At 45.0% G+C, this 23015-nt stretch overlaps 1 protein-coding gene across 1 annotated transcript; it reads right to left on the bottom strand.

The window, feature by feature from the left end:
• Positions 1–1522: 1522 nt before the first annotated feature.
• LOC147185648 (protein lin-28 homolog A-like) lies at positions 1523–18047 on the bottom strand. The gene is made up of 4 exons (XM_086104550.1): positions 17855–18047; positions 17244–17410; positions 8601–8788; positions 1523–6523 (listed from the first exon to the last, which is right to left on the bottom strand). Exons 1-4 carry the CDS (start codon positions 17862–17864, stop codon positions 6211–6213), a joined length of 678 nt encoding a protein of 225 aa, XP_085960676.1. The 5' UTR covers positions 17865–18047; the 3' UTR covers positions 1523–6210.
• Positions 18048–23015: the final 4968 nt, after the last annotated feature.

Genomic DNA, 23015 nt, shown 5'->3' on the forward strand with positions numbered 1-23015 from the left:
TTTTTTTCGGCTAAAAACGCCTTACTATTCTGTCGTTTTTTTCGGCTCAAAAACGACATACTATACTATGTCGTTTTTTTCGGCTCAAAAACGCCTTACTATACTATGTCGTTTCTTTCGGCTAAAAAACGCCTTACTATACTATGTCGTTTTTTTCGGGCTAAAAACGCCTTACTATATATACTATGTTGTTTTTTTTGGGCTAAAAACGGCGTACTATACTATGTCGTTTTTTTCGGCTAAAAACGCCTTACTATACTATGTTGTTTTTTTCGGCTAAAAACGCCTTACTACACTGTCGTTTTTTTGGGGCTAAAAACACCTTACTATACTATGTCGTTTTTTTTCGGCTAAAAACGCCTTACTATACTATGTTGTTTTTTTCGGCTAAAAACGCCTTACTACACTATGTCGTTTTTTTGGGCTAAAAACGCCTTACTATACTATGTCGTTTTTTTCGGCTAAAAATGCCTTACTATACCATGTTTTTTTTCGGGCTAAAAACGCCTTACTATACTATGTCGTTTTTTCCGGCTAAAAACGCCTTACTATACTAGGTCTTTTTTTTTTCCGGCTAAAAACGCCTTACTATACTATGCCGTTTTTTTCGGCTAAAAACGCCTTACTATACTATGTCGTTTTTTTCGGCTCAAAAACGCCTTACTATACTGTCGTTTTTTTCGGCTAAAAACGCCTTACTATTCTATGTCGTTTTTTTCGGCTCAAAAACGACATACTATCTATGTCCTTTTTTTTGGCTCAAAAACGACATACTACACTATGTCGTTTTTTTCGGCTCAAAAACGCCTTACTATACTATGTCGTTTTTTTCGGCTAAAAACGCATTACTATACTATGTCGTTTTTTTCGGCTAAAAACGCCTTACTATACTATGTCGTTTTTTTTGGGCTAAAAACGCCTTACTATACTATGTCGTTTTTTTCGGCTAAAAACGCCTTACTATTCTGTCGTTTTTTTCGGCTAAAAACGCCGTACTATACCATGTTGTTTTTTTCGGGCTAAAAACGCCTTACTATACTATGTCGTTTTTTCCGGCTAAAAACGCCTTATTATACTATGTCGTTTTTTTTGGGCTAAAAACGCCTTACTATACTATGTCGTTTTTTTCGGCTAAAAACGCCTTACTATACTATGTCGTTTTTTTCGGCTAAAAACGCCTTACTATACTATGTCGTTTTTTTCGAGCTAAAAACGCCTTACTATACTATGTCGTTTTTTTCCGGCTAAAAACGCCTTACTATACTGTGTCGTTTTTTTTCGAGCTAAAAACGCCTTACTATACTATGTCGTTTTTTTCCGGCTCGAAACGCCTTACTATACTATGTCGTTTTTTTCGGCTAAAAACGGCTTACTATAGTATGTCGTTGTTTTCGGCTCAAAAACGACATACTATACTATGTCGTTTTTTTCGGCTCAAAAACGACATACTATACTATGTCATTTTTTTCGGCTCAAAAACGACATACTATACTGTGTCGTTTTTTTCGTTGAAGTGAATATTGTCTGTCTACAGGTTTTGCTGCACTCTGACCACATAGATGCTATTTTTTTTTTCTTCGACGGTTTAGAGAATTTTCCAATTGTATTAGAATTCAGCTAGTTACCTTCAACACTATCTTTGTTTTTAAATACGTGTTAGTCACATTCTTTTCCATTTAGTTTGACAGTCAATGCTCACTGCCACAAAAAGTGTTTGCGTCAATGAGATTCGCTTGCAAACCGTAGGCCATACCACCCCTTCGTGGCCAGCTCCTCCTGGCTCAAGGACAAACAGACAAAACAATCAGTTTTTTCCCCCAATCAAGTCAAAAATTTCAGACAGTTAAAAACATTTCAAAATCTAATCCAAGATTTACAGTAATAAAAGAAAGGCAGTGCACTTACACTCAGGGTTGAAATAAGTCATCTGCATACAAATAACACATTTCCCCACTCGATCAGTGCTTCAACGTCTTCCAAAAGAAAAGAGACAACAGGACTCTCACTGGCAATGTCACGTTTAAAACACACACACAAAAATGAGGTCATTTGTCCGAATGAGGGACACTGTCCATTCGTTGTATGCCCCCATCGGAATTATTTGACGACACAGCTTTCAGGATGATTTCATGTACAGAGACATAATGCGACAATCACAATGAGAAATCAACTGCACACATTCGATTCATTCTTTTCTGTGACGGTAAAGCCGCAGTTGAGGGCCGCGAAGGGAAATCAAAATGCATCGGTGTTGATTTACTTTTGAGCGAGAAAATCAACACCGTTCAGTATAGCAAACCACTATCAGCTTTGGTTGGTGTTAACACAAGCCTAAAAAAGTAAAACCACTGCCTTGATATTAACATCTTGACATAACGCACAAATCACATATACAATGCCCCCCCCTCAAAAAAATTATTCTAGTCAATAATGAACTTTGCATCGATTTTATTTTTCCAGCAGTTGTGCTAAGGTTAGCGAACCAAAAGCTGTGTCTGCAAAAACAGATTTTAAAATGTTTGCTTGTTTTAAATCTGGTTAAATTAATCGAGTTACTGAGTTGTGTGTCAACTTTGCCGCACTGTCAAATGATCACGTCAATATTTCATGACATGATGTAACATTCAGCAAAAGAGTACGTACGTCGAGTGATTCATTTCACCGCTGTTGGCTCAGTGCATGGAAAAGCAAAACTGCAGCACACCTCGTCAGGGGAAATCTGGAACGAAAACCTGAACAATTTGTACGCTTGAAAGCCCTTGAAAACATTCGTGCAATTTTTACTCAGCTGCATCCTTCCACCGGGGCTTCAAGGATGTGCTTCAAACGTTACGTTATCATAAAGATCAATCAGTAGTTACATTGATTGGAAAAACTAAGCCAAAAAGTTACACAAGATCTGTTTTTTTCCACCCAAAGGCGTTCAAGCACACGAGACAGCAAGCCCAGCGCAAGTGATCGCAGTCTAACTGCGTGCACGGGTGATGTTTTCTTTCTTCGCTACATTTTCTTCGACAGGTGCACTTTGAAGTGGGCGTCTGCGCCGCTGTGGGAGTGAACGTGGCCGACTTGAGTCACGGTTGATCGAAGCAAAGCTTTACCGTTAGACATAAAAGTCCGACATTTTCTCCAAAATGGGTGATGGGCGGGGGGGGGGGGGGGTGGGTCAATAACGGTCGCCTTGCGTATACACCGAGTTCCAAAATCTGAATGTTCAGCGTTTGTGCCAGAACCAAACATGAAAATACATCAATCGTTTTGATTGTTATCAATACAACTCCTGATGTGATCAAAATTTCAATATAGATTTTTATTTATTTTTTTTACATTGATGCATACTTTAAGCAGTTTACATTTTTTTTGATGAATCATTACATCTAAAGTTTAGTCTACTTTCTGTCACCAAATGGTATCATTTTTTAAAAAAACAACAAAAAAACGTCCTCAGTGTCGTAACGCCAAATTCCCCAAACACGGTCAACAAACTTGCCCCGTGCACTAAATGAAGACGCGCCGGTTCTTACATCGAGCACACGCGGCGCCTGACTATGAAAATTCGGGCTCCAAATGTTTGGATTCTTTGACCAATGAGAGTGCTGAAATAACACCCGTTGTTCAACTGAAGCAAAATTTGCCCGTGTAGGTTCTGTCACCTATTATGTTTCATTCTGGCCACTTTTTTATATCCATCTCACGGAACGTCGGAAAGAGTTCTTGTACCAAGAAAATCGCCTACTGTATATTAGGTCAACATTAGTAAAAAAATAATAATTTTTTAACGAGTGCCACACAAAAGGGCACGTCATCTCTGATTATCGTCAGCTGTTAAAAAGAAAGCGTACGGCACAAACGGCAGCGCAATATTTGATTTTGGTCAAAGATCAAACGCCATCATTCCAAAACGAGGTGAGACCAAGGCCTTTCGCCGAATCCAGCTACTGTGTGACAAACGGAAAGAGGAGGTAGATATGGGAGGTCAGGAGTTGTTCCACAGAGGGAGGTTATTTAAAAAAAACAAAAACAAACAAAGTTTGAACAGATGAGGTAGGTAGTCTTGCTGAATCCAAACAAACCAAACGCATATGAAAGGAAGATTTTGGAGTCTGTGGAAGGAACCAACAGGTGAGGAAGGGGGGAAAAAAAGAAAAGAAAAGTGAACAAACAGAAAGTCAAGAGGTAGATCACGATATCGGAACACAAACCAATTCCTTCCGTCTCTCCTATCTGTTGAGTGGATGACTCCTAAAAGAATACAATTGTTGGAGGTTAAATTCCCTGAGAACATTTCATCATCCTGAGAGAAGAGTAATGTGATTAAAAAAAAAAAAGGTACAAATTCAGATAAAATGAATGTACATTACACACCCAGAGAAAGAAGAAAAAAAAAGAGGTGGATGGCAGCCACACGTGAGCACAGGCTGTTCTTTGTGTGGTTTTGTCATTCATCGGTACTTTGCATTGATGTCATGAGAGGCGTACATTCAAAATAACAGTTGGACATTTAAAAAAATAAAATAAAAATACTCAACGAGAAAGGTTAGGGAGCCCTTTGACAAATCATGACTTGAAAGGCCTTCGACATCAAATAAAGCCAAACTCTTTGGGGTACAAATACTTTGGAATATATTTCCTCATATAGTTCCTTTCATGATTATATCGGAGCACAGCTGTCCGTTTTTTTTTTCCTCTTTATATTGCGAGCCCAAAAACTGTCTCCTGTGCCGTTTGACATTATACAAATTCGCAAAAATGATCGACTGACTTTGGTCAACTTTCATCGCAACAAGATGACGCGTCTTTCCTGGGTTTGGTCACGTGACATTTGCGAGGAAAGCCCGGCCGGGCACTTTGACGTCAATTTCAGTCGACGGTTTTAGGGGGAGTCGCAACATCAAATGTCAGCCTCCTTAAGATGTCCAAAAATGCCTGGATTAGTCTTCAACGCCTTTTCTACAAATTATTTCATGATTCCGTGTTTGCAACATTTCATTGCAAAAAAATATAAATTTTTGACTTGTCTTCCGCTGAAATTCCAAATTGGGAAAAACCTGACCTAACGGGAGAACGGAGAAAATGAGGCACCTATTTGAGGTAAGGCGTTCGTTGTATTCAAGCCGATGGCGCATCCGGCGCCTCCGACGCACGCGCGGCCGCTACTTGCCGCTATTTTTCTAGGAAATACGCCAATTTGTCGGTGGTTGGCGTTAACGACATGCGACCGGGCGCTGGCGTGAGCGTCGTACAAAATGGTTTGATGTGACAAAAACTGTAACTCAACTGTGGGGGGGGGGGTTGCTTATTTCACATTCAATATGGTCGGAGGAGTGCGCCAAGGTCACGAGCTAGAAAGCGGCGAGGCACAGGCGGACAAGAGTTTTGAAATAGGACATTCAATGAAGGTGGGCCTGATACTCCGAAGCGCCTTATCGTGCGGAAAATAACGGTAAAGCATTTTTCATCCGTCCCCATTTTACCACAGAGCATTTTTTCAACAAATGGGGAAGTTACCCCCCAAAATGATCTGCAAATTGCTGAAAGTACAAACTGCGGTTCCCGAATATCGTATTTCTGAAAAGCGTCTTGTATCGGACCTTAATAGATTGCGCACGTCTACACAATGTTGTGGGGCGGGTGAGTAGAGTGAGAAACTCATTTTTTAATTGTCAATCCAAAATGTGGTTTTAGCATTTCTTTGGGGGGGGGGGGGGTTGACAATTGCACCTGGAATCCAATCAGTGTCCCTTAAGAGACCTTTGTCATTCGTGTGCGGACGATAGTTTACAAGTTGCGACAATTTAAACATCCTCCCCTATAACCCTGATTAAAATATGTGCTTAAAAATTGAGTAATTGGGCATGATTACATTGTTGAAAAAAAAAAAGATCATCTTAATAAAAATATAAAAATAATACTTGAGGTGTGTAAGGAGGAAAGAGCAAATCAAACCATGATGCATGCACGTTTTGCCTCCTGAGCTGCACTGATTGAACGCCAGATCAGCCCCCTTGCGGTCGACGTCCCGCGGCACCGACCGCCGCGGCCGCAAGGTAGGCCCGCACGTCCGCGTCCGCACCCGTCGGTTGGTTGCCGTAGCTGCATGGGTGGACAATAACATAAGACACGCGTAAAAAGTTGAAAATGAAGCGCTCCCATTTTGTCACAGGCGTGAGGTAGATGAAGCGAGGGGAGGAGTCGAGGACGAGAGTCTTTCTAGGATTTCCTCCACCTGCGGGTCCGGGGACCGCGCTGACTGTTGGGCTCTTCCGGGGATGAGGACGAGCCCCCCAAGGGAGAGGCGCCGCGGCGCTCCTCATCCTCTGGGGGGCCGAGGTAGGCCGACGACCCCGGGCTGGAGGCCGAGGTAGACGCGTGTTGGTCCTGAGAGCCCGCGGGGGGCGCCAGCGCCTTGTGGGGGCACTGGGCCACCATGTGCGTGATGCTCTGGCAGTAGTGGCATTTCTTTGGCTGGGGGGGCAGGCTACACTCCTTCGCGTGATGGTCCAGACCTCCACAGTTGTAACAGCTGCAAAAGGCGGCGAACCAAGACAGATCATGAAAACCAGCGGGGGGGAAAGCGGATGTGCTGATGTGAAACGGGGAACTCGGTCGACCTGGTCGAGATTGTAAAACCCCTGCACGTGCAACAATTCGCCACTGGATGGCAGTCTGACAACATGATTTTCCAGTGAACTGGAACATCAAGTGAAAAAAAGATGTTGAGAAAATGTATGCCCGCAAATCAAATCATTCATCAACCAAAGCAACACTGCCAAACAAGTCGGGGCAATGCAGACTCTTCCAAAACCGCAAACGAATGCGTTTGCGGTTCAATGGGACTGACTGGTGTCTCTGCAGGTGAGGGAAAAAAAACAAAAAAAAAAACACCTGAGGAGGATTCTTCAGTACAAGGCAGGCCAAAGCTGCTTTTGGTACAATTTCATTGACATCGGATTGTGTAGGGAAGACGAGGCAGTGCAACACAACACACTCAATGACTTTCATCTCCATTCTCTTCTTTTTTTTTTTGGTGTGTGTTTGTTCTTTTTGGTCCTGATAGAAACATGATGCAAACACTGGATGGGAAAAGTCTACACACCCCTGTATAAATGAGTTCTGCAATATTAATTACCGTATTTTCCGCACTAAAAGACGCACTGGATTACGAGGCGCACCTTCAATGAATGGCCTATTTTGTCATTTTTGTCATATATTGGACGCACTGGATTATAAAACGCAATCTGCAATGCATCATCCGCTATTCCGTTCGACTCGAGAGCCGTTCATGAACGTTTCCGAAAGACGTAAATTAACGATGACTTCAATGAAACTCCGAAAATTGAAACTAATGCATGAAAACAGAAAATCAAGCCAGGAAATCCCTAAATAAATTCGATAGCCCCCCCTACAGAATTTATTTTGGCATTTCCTTGAGCGAACGATCAGATGTCAGTAAAATATAGGAGACTGGACTGTCTCAGAAGTGTTTGTTATTTATTTCTTTGTTGTGTACTGTATTCACAAACGAGGAAATCACGAAATAAATTCTGTGGGGGGCGGGGGGGGGGGCTATAAAATTTATTTTGTGATTTCCTGGACTGATTTTCTGTTTTGATGCATTATTTTCAATTTCCGCAGTTTCATTGAAGGAATCATTAATTGACGTTTTTCGGAGGCGGTCATGAACGCCTCTCAAGTCGAACGGAAGAAGAGAAGGCACGGAAGTGGACAAAGACATACAGTACCTGTATTTGTTGAGACTGAAAACCATGAACAAAGTGTGCGTTAAAAAAAAAACAACAACAACACCACAGCTCTCTTTTTTTTGGAGCTGCAACAAAAATTTACTTAAAGCAGCGACACAGTTCACTGAACCAACAGCAAGTTATGACATTGTAAGCATGTCTCCAGCGAGGAGCCATCTTGGGGTCGACATATTACCGTAACGACCATACACAAGGCGCAGCGGATTTTAAGGCGCACTGTGAGCTCTTAAGAAAATGCAAGACTTTTCGGTGCCCCTTTGAGTGCGGAAAATATGGTAAAATGGTGCCATGAGTGTGATCTTCACCTCTACAACGTTATTGATTTTTTTTTGACGGGAAAAAAAACGAATTGATCGACGAGAGACGGCATGAAACGATTCCGTGCTGCTTAATTTGGGGAATTCCATGCCTCTAAATTCACCAAAGGCCATTTTTATGAGAGCAGTCACATTCCGAAATATTGTCAGCGACGTGAGCAGTTTGAAGCCGCAACACCACATTTTCTACCATTGTCACTTCCTGATTTTGTCTGGATATATATATATTTTTTAAAAAGACAACAGCCAGCAAGGGGGGGCCCAATGAGCATTACGGCTCATAAGTGACCAGGATGAGGTCACCCACTGTCCTCGGTCACTTGACCACTGACACTGGATCAGCTGTCCCCAAGTAGGCTGAATAATTCAGTCGTGTAGAATCAACGTCTACCCGACAGAGTTGCCGGATATTCTCGAAGCGAGTTCTTCCGCAGAACGGTGTGATGAATATCGACCCTTTTAGGGACAGCGGTTACCACAGTTGGACAGCTTCTCAGGTACACTTGCGTGAATTACTAACCGGTCTCCTTTTGGTTTGCGCTTCTGGAGTGGCACCTTCCCTTTGGGCCTCCTCTCGCTGCCAGCGCAGGGTCCGCCACCCGGTCCGGTCACCCGCAGGGACTCCAGGCCCTTGCAGGACTTTTTGTAGGTGAACTCCACTGGCACGCCCTCCTTTAAGCTTCGGAAGCCCTCCATCACCAGCTTGCTCTGAGGGACAAAAAAAAAAAAAAAAGCGTGAGATGACGCCTTCAACAGGTTTTCGGGGGAAACAAAGAATTTTTTTTTTTTTTTTTAAATAGGCAGGGCAAAGAAATGCAGCGGAGAGAGCAGAGGAGCGCCTCGGCTCAATGAATGTCGGACACCGCGGCTTTCGAGTACAATTTCGCGCGGCGAGGCCAACGTGTTCATTTGAAATTGCCCATTTCATACGCAAGGCAACTCAATGTGCTTCACAAAAGCATTTGCACACGGGAATCAGCTTCAGATAGTCCAAGGCAAAGCCCCGAGAACAAAAGCGGCTTATTCAACCAAGCGCCAAAACGTGCCTTTATTTTGACCATTGAAAGATTTTCAGGCCGAAATCTTACTAAACTTAACGACGAGGCTCCTCGATGACATAAACTTTGGATCAACTGCCACGGCCTTATCTCACATGAGCCCGCGGCATTATGTTTATCTGCTTTTTGCAGCGACACGGCTTCCTAGTCCGTCCCTGCTGGGAGGAAGAAGAGGAGGCACGGCGGCCATTTAATAAATGCTTTCCCGTGAATGATACGCACCAGCCGTTCTATCTGCATGACTGCCCGTCGATTGATTTAGTCACCGTCGAAACTGCCGAACAATGATTCGGGTCCTCCCGATGTCACACAACAGGCGGCTGATATAAAAGGGGGCCCCGGCATCTGTGACCTTGGCCAGCCACGGCGGAGCGCGGCGGCGCTGCCGGTAAACGCGAGGGGACAAAACACGCGATGCCTCTTTGCAAGTGCCTGCCGTGTGTGCGGGAGACACACTAAAGGGAGATGGTGATGTCCAATGTAAAAAAAAAAAAGAAAAATATGCTCAGCGGTGTTCCTCCACTATGGCAGTTACCATGACGACGGTACACTACACATCAGCAAAGGGTCCTCGATGGATGCTTTGTATAGGGGGGGGATCATTTATATTCAAAGCTCTTTTGGCCTCTCTGCTCGATATATAAAATTTCTTTCTAAGCAACCTCTCTTTTTTTTTTTCATGGCCGCCTCCGGGTCAAAGTTCAGTGGTTTGCCACCGCCCTCCCCTGACAGCCATAAAACAGCAGCAGCACCCCCCACCCTCCACTCCCATCCCAGCCGCGAGCGATTTCCACAACGCAGCAGCACTGAGGAAGCCACACAAGTACTTTTGTTTAGCGGCGACGCACAGCCGCCGCAGCACCGCGACACAGGATGTGGAGAGGATCTCTTCTTCCCGTCTGTGCTGACTGCAATGGCACCCGAGGCCCGTGACTGATACGGATGGCCACAATCGATAGACATTCACGCAGATCCTTGCCTATGAATGGGGGGGGGGACGATCATCTTAGCTTAGCGGCTAGCTAGCCGGGCGCCACCAAACGTGGATGAATGGAAAACTTAACCAAAAGCGGGAAAAAAAACACATCGGGGGGGACCGGAGAGACGTGATCTTAGCTTAGCGCTAGCTAGCCGGGCACCACCAAACGTGGATGAATGGAAAACTTAACCAAAAGCGGGAAAAAAAAACACATCAGGGGGGACCGGAGAGACGTGATCTTAGCTTAGCGCTAGCTAGCCGGGCGCCACCAAACGTGGATGAATGGAAAACTTAACCAAAAGCGGGAAAAAAAACACATCGGGGGGGACCGGAGAGAAGTGATCTTAGCTTAGCGCTAGCTAGCCGGGCGCCACCAAACGTGGATGAATGGAAAACTTAACCAAAAGCGGGAAAAAAAACACATGAGGGGGACCGGAGAGACGTGATCTTAGCTTAGCGCTAGCTAGCCGGGCGCCACCAAACGTGGATGAATGGAAAACTTAACCAAAAGTGGGAAAAAAAAACACATGAGGGGGACCGGAGAGACGTGATCTTAGCTTAGCGCTAGCTAGCCGGGCGCCACCAAACGTGGATGAATGGAAAACTTAACCAAAAGTGGGAAAAAAAAACACATGAGGGGGACCGGAGAGACGTGATCTTAGCTTAGCGCTAGCTAGCCGGGCGCCACCAAACGTGGATGAATGGAAAACTTAACCAAAAGTGGGAAAAAAAAACACATGAGGGGGACCGGAGAGACGTGATCTTAGCTTAGTGCTAGCTAGCCGGGCGCCACCAAACGTGGATGAATGGAAAACTTAACCAAAAGCGGGAAAAAAAAACACATGAGGGGGACCGAAGAGACGTGATCTTAGCTTAGCGGCTAACTAGCCGGGCGCCACCAAACGTGGATGAATGGAAAACTTAACCAAAAGCGGGGAAAAAAACACATCGGGGGGGACCGGAGAGACGTGATCTTAGCTTAGCGCTAGCTAGCCGGGCGCCACCAAACGTGGATGAATGGAAAACTTAACCAAAAGCGGGAAAAAAAAACACATGAGGGGGACCGGAGAGACGTGATCTTAGCTTAGTGCTAGCTAGCCGGGCGCCACCAAACGTGGATGAATGGAAAACTTAACCAAAAGCGGGGAAAAAAAAACACATGAGGGGGACCGGAGAGACGTGATCTTAGCTTAGCGCTAGCTAGCCGGGCGCCACCAAACGTGGATGAATGGAAAACTTAACCAAAAGCGGGAAAAAAAAACATGAGGGGGACCGAAGAGACGTGATCTTAGCTTAGCGGCTAACTAGCCGGGCGCCACCAAACGTGGATGAATGGAAAACTTAACCAAAAGCGGGAAAAAAAACACATCGGGGGGGACCGGAGAGACGTGATCTTAGCTTAGCGCTAGCTAGCCGGGCGCCACCAAACGTGGATGAATGGAAAACTTAACCAAAAGCGGGAAACAAAAACACATGAGGGGGACCGGAGAGACGTGATCTTAGCTTAGTGCTAGCTAGCCGGGCGCCACCAAACGTGGATGAATGGAAAACTTAACCAAAAGCGGGAAAAAAAACACATCGGGGGGACCGGAGAGACGTGATCTTAGCTTAGCAACTAGCTAGCCGGGCGCCACCAAACGTGGATGAATGGAAAACTTAACCAAAAGCGGGAAAAAAAACACATGAGGGGGACCGGAGAGACGTGATCTTAGCTTAGCGGCTAACTAGCCGGGCGCCACCAAACGTGGATGAATGGAAAACGTAACCAAAAGCAGGAAAAAAAACACATCGGGGGGACCGGAGAGACGTGATCTTAGCTTAGCGGCTAACTAGCCGGGCGCCACCAAACGTGGATGAATGGAAAACTTAACCAAAAGCGGGAAAAAAAACACATCGGGGGGACCGGAGAGACGTGATCTTAGCTTAGCAACTAGCTAGCCGGGCGCCACCAAACGTGGATGAATGGAAAACTTAACCAAAAGCGGGAAAAAAAACACATGAGGGGGACCGGAGAGACGTGATCTTAGCTTAGCGGCTAACTAGCCGGGCGCCACCAAACGTGGATGAATGGAAAACGTAACCAAAAGCAGGAAAAAAAACACATCGGGGGGACCGGAGAGACGTGATCTTAGCTTAGCGGCTAACTAGCCGGGCGCCACCAAACGTGGATGAATGGAAAACTTAACCAAAAGCGGGAAAAAAAACACATCGGGGGGACCGGAGAGACGTGATCTTAGCTTAGCAACTAGCTAGCCGGGCGCCACCAAACGTGGATGAATGGAAAACTTAACCAAAAGTGGGTAAAAAAAACAGATGAGGGGGACCGGAGAAACGTGATCTTAGCTTAGCGCTAGCTAGCCGGGCGCCACCAAACGTGGATGAATGGAAAACTTAACCAAAAGCGGGAAAAAAAGCCTGGGGAGAACAACCCCGCCCCCATTTGATCAGAAGGTCAAAAGCCAGAAGCCTGTAAAAGCCCAACCCCTGTCCACCCCCCCCCCCCCCCACCCCAGACCACACCAGCAGCTTCTTGGAAATGAAATGAAAGAAAGACAGCCGATAGCGCGCGGTGCATTCTGCCGTTCTCAAATAAATGCAAAGCTGTGCGTTTTTGACCTCCATCCGTGTGCGCGCGTGTGGGAAGAAGCGAGCGGCGATCGATAACGGGCTCCGGCACGCCGGGCTAGAAATAGCCGTCCGTCCTTTTCACCAGCCGGGCCCTCGTCATCACCGGAGCTGCCAATCAATACAGGAAGCGGTAAGGTGAGGGGGTTGCGGGTGGGGGTGGGGGTGGGGGGCTGATGTGGTAGCGGAGATGACCACCATTACCCCCGCCACCGTCACTCTCCTTCTACGGCAACCGCCGATGCGTGCATTCAGCGACGGGGACGTGGACAGTTTGCGGCTTTTCGCACAAGCGGTTGAAAATCCCACCCACAAAGCAGCCCTGAAGAAGCCGCAGCAACATTGTCATTAGTGTGGGTGACCCCTGAAGCTGGCCCAACCCCCCCCCCCCCCAACCCCCTCCCTCCAATCCGACCCTTCAATAGCCTCAAATCAACAACATTCGAACGGCTGCAGCGTCAGCAGTCGGGTTGTAACTCGGGCACGGCAATTCGTTATTTGACTCCCGGATGAATCCGTCAGTGATTCGGTTGATTCGGCGACGGATCTAATTCTGAAAAGTTTGAATTTCCATCCCTTTTGGATTCAAAATTAGGACATGATTGGAAATGGACCGCGCAGCGCCTGGTGTGGAACTTGTCAGAAAATGGGCAAAAATGCTTTTCCGAGTAAAAGCCTATGCTGGAATCGTATTTTGGAGAAAGGCAAGAATGAGCGGTCTGCTTTCATGGAGGGCTACGCAAATCAGAGACGATTATTTTTTGTTGAGACGTTAGCGAACGACTCAAAACCGGAGATGGATTGATTATCGGCCGGGCTGATTATCTACAGCGATTATTTTATGCATAACGGCATCGGCCCTTTTTTTTGGGAAACCTTTACGTATGCATGACATCCATTAAAAATAAAAAAAGTGACAAAATTCCCATGAAGATCACCTGACTACGCCTTTCTCCTTGCCCCCCCCCCCGCCCCCCCGACACTGGCTTTCTGGAGGAGGGAAAAAGGGGTGGGGCCTGCATGCCAAACAGTGACATGAACCAGAGGTTAATCTCACTCGGGGCCCCCCACTTTAACCTCACGGCACAAAACGCAGTTTGGGGCACTCTCTCTCTTTGCGGTGCACGCAAGCGCACGCGCAAAAAGCCGACTCGGCTACCGACACTTCCCACGCATCCTGGTTAGAAGTTCGTACGTGCGCGCATGCACGCACCATCCCCCCCCCAGCTCCAAAACACATAGCCCTTTACCTCAGCACACACACACCCCACCCCCCGCCTTTTTGTCTTTCAAGAAATTCCCTTTCCCTCCCAAAGAATTCCCAAGGAGAGTGTGCACCCCTTCACGTCCCAGCAGGAGCTCACACACACACTCACACTCACACACCTAAAAGGAAGTGATCAGATAGAAGAGCTCCCGATGAAAAGACCTCCCGCTCTCTGAGACACACACACACACTCATCTTTTCTTCCCCCACCTTTCCCCCCCCCCCTCCTTCCTGCCTCAGCAACCATTTTTTTTCTTTCCCAAGACAATTACTAATCACATTGTTGCTGCCGCCAGCATATGAAAATAACACACGCTCGAAATGAACATAAACAGCATGCAAAGTTATGTCAAATATGATTTTCTAAATTAAGAAAAAAAAAGGGGGGGGGGGTTCATGTGTGTGCCTAATCAAGTGCTCGGCAAGTGTGCTAGGGTGATTTTTAATGGCCAGAAATTTCACAGCTAATTATTTTTGGTGGGTTGCGGTTTCTGTGCTCAATCAATTCAATCAATATCCAATTTACCAGACTTTGTAAAAGGGTGGGGGGACGGGGGGAGCGGGTTCATGGGCCCATGACGACCCCACTACATTTTTGTTGCAGACTGGATTTTTGTTTTGGACAGAACATTTGCACAGGTTCCTCCAGAAAGATCAACCCCAAAAAAAAGAATATAAAGAATAGATGAAAAAAAGAAATTAAAATACACAAAATGGCCACATGAAGAAAATACAAATACAATAAACCAATCCAAAAAAAAAAACATGTTTTAAAGAAAATTATCCAAGCCACTTTGCAATTTAATTTTTTTTTTTAAATTTTGTTCCATCATATTTTCCCATAATTTCAGCTTGGCCCTTGGAGGGAAAAAAAAAAGATAATTGTGCAAGTGTTCCTAATATGTCCTCCGTCAATTCTTACTTACATTACGAGAGCGAAAACCAAACATATTTTCCGTGTATTTGTATTCATTAAAACGACAGTCCCCAACTCCCCCCGTCGATAAATAAATAAATACGTCAATAAATACAAAGTTGCCGCCCACATAAATCCCACGCCGGGTCCTATTTGAACTAACATCATGGAACACGGAAACGCAAGCAAATGGGGCAGATGGCATACATGAATGCAAACGACGTGCTTCTCTCGCCGGGCCCGCCTTCTATTTTTTCCATTAGGAGGACCTGCGCCGCGTGAACGCGGCCGCTGACCACCCCCCACCACCACCAACAACAACAACAGCATTTATGCTGACGCAGGATCCTACAGGCCCTGCTGCTTCGCCGTTACAAAACGTGTGATTTGACGCCGGATGCATCGCGCTGGACTTGACTCGCAAGTGTCATGAGATGATGATGATGATGATGATGCTGATGCAACAGTGCGGCTTCCCGCACCCGTGAAACACCCCCGCCCCCCCCCACACCCGACCCCCCCCCCCCCAAAAAAAGAAGTCGGGCAAATGAAAAGGAAATGGCGAAACTGCCTCTCAGGATCCTTTCGTCTTCCTTTTGTCGCTTGCGCTTTCAAAACGAGGCCGTAAAAGGGGCAATTTAACAGAGGGGAGAGGATGCGCCAAGATTTAAAAAAAAAAAAATGCTACAAGTGAGAAAAAAAAAATCCAATTTGAGGTGCAAGGATTCCTTTCCTATTTTTCATAAGCGATGAATCGTTTGGATACATTTGTCATTCAACCCTCCTGTTGTCCTCATTTCCTGTACACACCCCGTGTCCTCCGGGTCAAAATGACCCATCTTCACTAAACCCCCCAAATAAGCAGCTAAATTGAATTTTAAACACCAAATTTCATATTACTTGAAGAAACAACTTGTCCTTCACCACATTATGTGTGATATAGTTCTCCCTCTTCACTTGGATTTCTATAGCTTAAAATGATCCGTCCGCTCGGAATTTCAGCTTCTCAACAGGACTTGATTCATTTTTGGGCTCCGTGAAAGCGGACTGATCGTCTTCGTACCGAATCAAAATAAAACCCTCGGAAAACAGCGAGCGATATTTTTGTGCCTATTTTCTGACATGCTAACGGTCCAAAGCAGGAAGTGATTGTTCACAGTAAGACATTTTGCCGACGTCCGCTTTCACTCCAGATAAATTCTAGGCAACGTTTCGCCGATTTTCTGACGATTGTCACGAATCAAACACGTAACTGAATCCGAACCAATTTATGTATTTTCGTTTTCTGCGGACCATTTTCAAAGAGAGTCCCGAAAAAAAGGATGGAAATTATGTTTTTTTTAAATTCCGACATATCGACAAAATAATCAATGATACCACAAGGAAACACCAACTAAATGCTTCATACTTTCTTTTAAAAGTCAAATTCAAGCTTCACGGCACCATACAGCTGTCGCAACCGACCATATTTTCCGATTGTACGCCGACTTGAAATGATTCCTTTCACGTGTCATTTCCAAAAATAAAAAACGATAAAAGGCTACGATAGCAAATGCGGTTTCATCCACCTTTCCAAACACTTTGTTGCGCCTTTAACATCAACTTGCAAGCTTTTCCAGCACCCTCGTCACAGATTTACTCCACTCAAAATGCTTTTTTTCCCCCAAGCAGCTTCATTTTGCACTTTTTAAACACCATCAAGCAGCATTAAAGGGCATCTTTTCACCAATGACACCCCCCCACCCCTCTCGTCACACAAAATCAAATGAAAGAAGATGGTAATGGACATAAGCAAATAATGTATCTTTTTTTTTAAACAGCAAAGAGGCGTAGAAATGAAATGAAAACATTCGTTTAATAGACCGTTTTATTACCATGTACGACATTCAACATCTCCATCTAAAACGCAACCGACTGTGTCGTAGCCAAGTCAAAAGCAATCATTCCAGCTCCGAGACTATTCTTTCCTTCAAAAATTCCAACATTGAAATTCAAGCATTTCCAAGAATTTCAAGCACCCGTGGGAACCCTGTGGGGCCAAGTGGGAGACACTTTCCCCTCCCTCTGCAGGCAGGAGGAGGAGGAGGAGGAGGAGGAGGAGGAGGAAACTACACTTGCAGCATGTGGCCAGGAGAGGAAATAAGGCGTGTTTTGTCTCCTCTTTTCTTTTTTCCTCCACAGGCCAATGGACAGCGCGTGATCACATCACACGTTTGCCTGATGCAAACCATCTGAGCTTGTAGTAAATGCTATTATGATCTTCAGACCGCCACGGTGTGTGTGTGTGTGTGTGTGTGTGAGAGAGAGAGACCACCTACTTGGTGCACGAAAACATCCAAGGGTGGGTCGACGGGGGTCCCCTCGCTGCTGGTCATGGAGATAAATCCAAAGCCCATGCGGACATTGAACCATTTGCAGAAGCCCGATCCCGAGCGGACGTGGGGTCGAGTCCGCTCCTCCTGCTCAGTGGACCTGGCGGGTCCCCCTGGAATTTAAAAAAAAAAAAAAAAAAAGCAGAGTGAAAGTGAGTCATTTTAATTAACTGGAGGTGAGGAGGTCGAGAGAGGTTCATGGCCGGTCGTAATTCCCGAAGGTAGGGCGTTTATCTTCAATAAAACAGTGCGTAAAGTACTCGTTTGAGCAAACGCCCCCAGTTAAAAGTTACTCGCTTGTTTTGCACACGTTGTTCGTATTCCTTCCGGGTAGTTCTGGGAGGTGCTGGTCCGAAAGGCAGGTGTTCTATCCACATGGTGGACGTGCTTTACTGGACCACGAACGCACACTTTAGCGCGCTCGTTCAAACGCGAACACACACGTAGAGAGAAAAAAAAGGACACGCGAGTGGGCACTTTTGTGCATCTCCAAACTCAATTCGTTCACGTTAATCGGTTTGAAAAAAATGTGGAGGAAATAAGTGTCGTGGGGGAACCTTCGGCCATGTTTCCCCGCGGACCCTCTGCGGCCAAGTTGCGGTCGAGAAGCTTGTGGAGCCAGCGAGAGCAGCTGCGGCGGTCACCATGAAGCCGACGTCGTCATGCCCGCGTCGGGGGCTCGCATGGCGCGGCCTGCGTGGTTCGGCCGGTTGTCGGTGTCATGTCGCCCCTTCTGGCTTCCCTTCGAGCCCCCCGCAAAACAGTCGTTGGCTCTCTCTCTCCGCAGCCCCCGCCCCTCCGCCGAGCTCGCGCGCTCTGATTGGCTGCCGACCTGGCTGTGGCCGTTGTCGTCGTAGTAACACGTGACCTTGCCGATTGCTATGTTTGTTTTTTGTTTTTGTTTCCTCCTTCACTTTGCAACGGTCTCATTTTGCCACTCGCTGGAGGAATCAAACTCGCAACCTTCTTTTAAAGGACACCCGTGAGTTGATTTTCTTGAGAGACATTTGTTTTTTTTGGCGTAGGGGCACGTGACTGAATTTTAAATGATCCATGTGCTGGATTTAGCGCAACAAATGTGCTGCCAAAAAGAAAATTCATCTCTAGTTTTTTTGTTTTTTTTGGGGGGGGTGACTATCTTTAAGAGCTGAATAAAAACATCTTTCGAGGTGCAGTGATGAAATGATTATTTGACAAATAATTGATAATCAAACATTTGTTTTGATAATTGTTGAAAACTGGGGGGTTTTTTCATTATAAGTGCCTCAATGCTCTGATTTCAGCTTCTCAGCAGTAAATATTCGGAGTTCTGCATTTTCTGCATTGTCAATTTGAAATCATGTCTATTTTGAATCTTGATATAGAAATGAAAATACCTTTATCTGGTTCACAAAATAATCAAAAGATTAATCAATCATTACAATTATATTTAGTTGCAGCCTGACCCGTTTTTATGCAAAAACAGCATACATTGAATTAGAGCTCTCACAATGAATCGATTAATCAACCTCTAATCAATTATCAAATGAATCAACTATTTTGATCTTAAAAGGTGTCCACATGGTCGTATTTTTGCATCCTAATGGTAATCACTTTTAAATTCCTGCAGTTCTTCGTGAAAGTAGACCGATGAGCTCCTGTGTCGAATCAAAATAAGACAAACATCTGCTTTTACTTTGGAAAACACTGAGCGAAGCAACTGAATCAGTTTCCCAAAAGTTAACCAGTACCAACACATCAATTCCTCTCGTCTGAGGTTTTTTTTTTCCCCCTCATCAATGAACACCACCAAGTGACATGAATTTGCTGATAAACAGAAATTGGGGGGCGGGGGGGGGGGGGCTGGTAGGGGGGGGGTGCCTCTGTGACACACTTTCGTGTTAAATAGCATTTTATCCGATTAACTGATGGAATAACCGACTCCAAAAAAATAATATTTGCTCTCGACAGCTCAATAGTGAATGTGAGACCACAGCATGCTCTCAAGATTCCAAAGGGGTGATTGGGACAATAGCAGTCACCACTACAAAAACAAAACAAAAAAAACAACAATTCTAATGATGACTCAAAAAGGTTGAACAACATCACTGCGCGTAAATATATAATCTGCTGAAGCAAACTGAAAATCTGTCCGAATGAAGAGCCGCAAATAAGGAGATGGCGATTAATTGAAACACGCTTTTCTTGAGCTCAAGCTGGAACGATTCCACATGCCTCCAAATGTGGCTTGCGTTAAGTGCCTAGTTGGAGGGAGCCAAGCATTTGGGAGAGACATCCGTCAGCTTTTTTTTTTTTTTTCGCACTGGTGTCTTCCCACACGCACATTTATTACCCCAAAAGGGAGAATAGGGAATAAATAAATCAATGAGTGCGCGGGCTCATCCATTCAGCGGCCAGTTTCAAATGCAAAAACAGAACCTGAACTGACACAGGTTACTCACAAAAGTACTTCAATGTGGTGGATGGAACCTGCAAACACCCGCGCGTGCGCACACTCACTCAAGAACTGAGAGGATTAAGGATGTCATACTGTTATTGGGGCTAATATATCCACGAAAAGGAAACGAGGAAAACCCAAAGCGTCCTATTGCTTATTTGCCTTTCAATTCCTTCCCTAAATATCTGCTCCGTTCCCCCCGACATACTCTGCGTGTTGTTTTTGCACTCGCTCAGCACGCTCCTTGTATCTTTTTAGTGGGCACTGCAGCGGAGAGCTGAACTCACAACTCTGGAATGTGACGGGAAAACCCAGAAAAACCAAACGGACTGCAAAAAAAAAAAAAAAAAACACGGTGATGTTCCTTCGACGTCGCCTTTCATTCTTAAATTGATCCTGGGCCCGCAAAACTGTCACTTAACATTCACTGTTTATTGTATGGGGTGAATGAAATTAAGAATTTTGTGGGGCGACAAGAAGTATTGGCTGCCGATTAAGTTCGAGCATGTGCGATTCGACGTAATCTGCTAGTCAGTTGTATATTCATACAATATTGATTAAACCTTTAAATCGACTGTGATTGTATTTTGGTAAGGTTTTTTTTTTTTTGCGACTTGCAAATCCCCCCAAAAATCAAGCCAAGGTGCTCTCAAGCTAAAGTTGCCCATCCCGCTCAGGAGAAAGTCAATATGGAAATTGGATGGGGGTCCACGAGGAAAGGAGGCGTCCGCTTGCGAAACGGTGCCGGTCTTCTCGCCCGTCGAGAATCGAGTGCGAGTGTTCCCCAAGATGTGCGAGGAGAAACCAGGAGGTGGGACACGCTACAAGGAACGGGAGAGTCAAAACAACAACAAGCCCATCCCCACTCACCATAGACCTTGAAAGCCCACCCTCCGGAATTCGCAAGTTCAACCCCCATCGGCCAACTACCCGCCCACACACAAACACGCACACACATGGAGTCAGGCCCCGGCCCGAGCCTGAGCCCACCTAGGCCCAACCCCGGGCCGGGCCCCCGCGCACGCACACGCAGACGTGTTTTGGAGGATGCCAGACGATTACTGTGTGGGTCACAGGGCTGGATGCCAGTGTCACATGGGATCGCGTCCTCATCATCACGTCGACGGCAAGTCGTCGTCGAGGGTCGCCCTGGGTGGGCCCAGTCAAAAAAATAAAGTATAGCAGAGGGGGAGGGGGCACTCAAACAAAACGCGGAGGCGATGTTTAATTGGGGAAACCAATGTTTGATGTGATATCGCTGATGGAAGAGGGCGACTTTTGGAGACCGCTTCTCACTGCATAAAACTCTTGTTTATAATCTAGTTTGAACCAAACGGTGCTTGGAAAAAAAGCTATTTTTCAACGTGAAGCTTTGTGAGACGTTGAGGCCATTTTTAATAACGCTCTATAATGTTTCGCAAATGAAACGGCATTTAACTCATTCGATACCAGCCAATTCTGGACCAAGTCTGAAAAGACGTTTAAAAACGTCATTGGGAGTGAATGAGTTAAATTGATTCACCCGATTTTGACGCTTGGAGGGACAAACTTGATTTCGGACTTCAATTTCATGAGGATTTTTTTGAGGCCATGCAAGTCAATCAATGATTTGTACATCGCGACATCAGACTGAATTTGAATTTAGTCTCTACCTATTTGAAATTATTCGATACATACACTTCACTTTCATCGAAAGGATACATGCCATTCATTCTTTTGTTCTTTCGCAAATATTGTTCACGTAGCTCATGAAAAATGTGTATTACACTGTTACAAAAAAAAGTGCATTTTGGGGGCTAAAACAGTCATTTAAGATGGCTCAACTTTAAAATAGAAATTATTAACATTTATAGCAAAACAAAGCAAAATTTGCTGAGTTGTTTGTTCTTCTATTTTTAAGTTGGGGACAATACAAGTTCTCTTTTTTTTTTGTTGTTGAAAATGCGGGAAGGCCAATTTTGACATAAGTCAAACTTTAAACATTTTATTGAATTGCCCAACTTGAAATTCTATCAAAGTTTGTTCCCTTGATATGTTGAGTTTGCTGAACATCGATGAGAAATTCAATTTAATTCAGTTAAATGAATGATAACGGATGTGCTTTCGTTTTGTTTTTACATATCTATGTACGTATAGTTAAATTCAATTATTTTATTATTTATTTTTACAAAATGTTCTATCGCACGAGCAAGAGTCGCCACTTAAAATGGTTCTCATCACATATACCGGTAGTTTGATGTCTTAATTGCTCATGTAGTGTTTTTTTTGGGGGGGGGGGGAGGGGGTTACTAGTAACATGATCCAGATATACACATTTTTTTACTGAGACAAGACACCTCTAACAATCATACATTCGTTGTTCCTTATTCCTATCAATTAAAAACCAGAGCCAATAATACGGTGACGTCACCTAATCCAAAATGCTTGTTAGATGTCCGCTTTTAGCGAGTGAGTATTGGGGGCACATGGGGAGATTCCTGAGCTGCTTGACTACGATTCCAACTTTGACCTCCCTCACCCCAGTTAACCCGACCCAACCCCCACATGCATGCAGGCAAGCCTGGGTAGGCTCCCAGAGGAAATGTGTCTTTTCGACCCTCACTTGCTGTCAATGCAGTTCAAAGGGGTTCATTGAGTTCGCCTCCCGCTTTTCATTTTTTAAGTGAGCAGGGGTGATGGGGGGGTTGTTTTTGTCACTTATTTCATGCATTCCAGCCACCAATCCTTCAACTTTCTTACATCCACCACAAGAGATGTGTAAACAGTTCAGGGGGGCAAAGCAGGTAAACTCGCTCTCACGAGTCTTTCTAATCTGAGCTGACCATTTTCCCCAGGGAGAAATAGGAGCACTTTCTTGATTATATAAATATATATTTTTTATTTTTAACCATAAAGCTCTGATCACTGTCTCAGTTTTGATGAGCATCATCTGGGGTGACTTTTTTTTTTTATTCGTACAAAACTTTCCACTGCCGTTTCACACGCCACCTTGTCAGATTTCGTTGATTACAAATTGGAAGGAACGAAAAATTTGCATACGTCGACGAAACCACGCATGCGCCGTGCTTGGATACGTATTTGACCATGCGTGTATCTTCAAAACTTTATTGTACATTCACAATTTTCAAACAAATACTTTAAACGGACCGTTTAAAATCACGCCTGATATTTAGAGCTTTTTGAATTTTGCGAAGGTGAAATGAGAAACCGCCCCCCCCCCCCCCGCGCTGACCGACTTTGATTTAAGTGGCCGAACTCCACCAAGAAGAGAGAAAGAAAAG

Source organism: Hippocampus guttulatus, chromosome 23 (genome assembly GCF_054856545.1).
Source record: "Hippocampus guttulatus isolate MCC_2025c chromosome 23, RoL_Hgut_1.0, whole genome shotgun sequence".
Lineage (NCBI taxonomy): Eukaryota > Metazoa > Chordata > Actinopteri > Syngnathiformes > Syngnathidae > Hippocampus > Hippocampus guttulatus.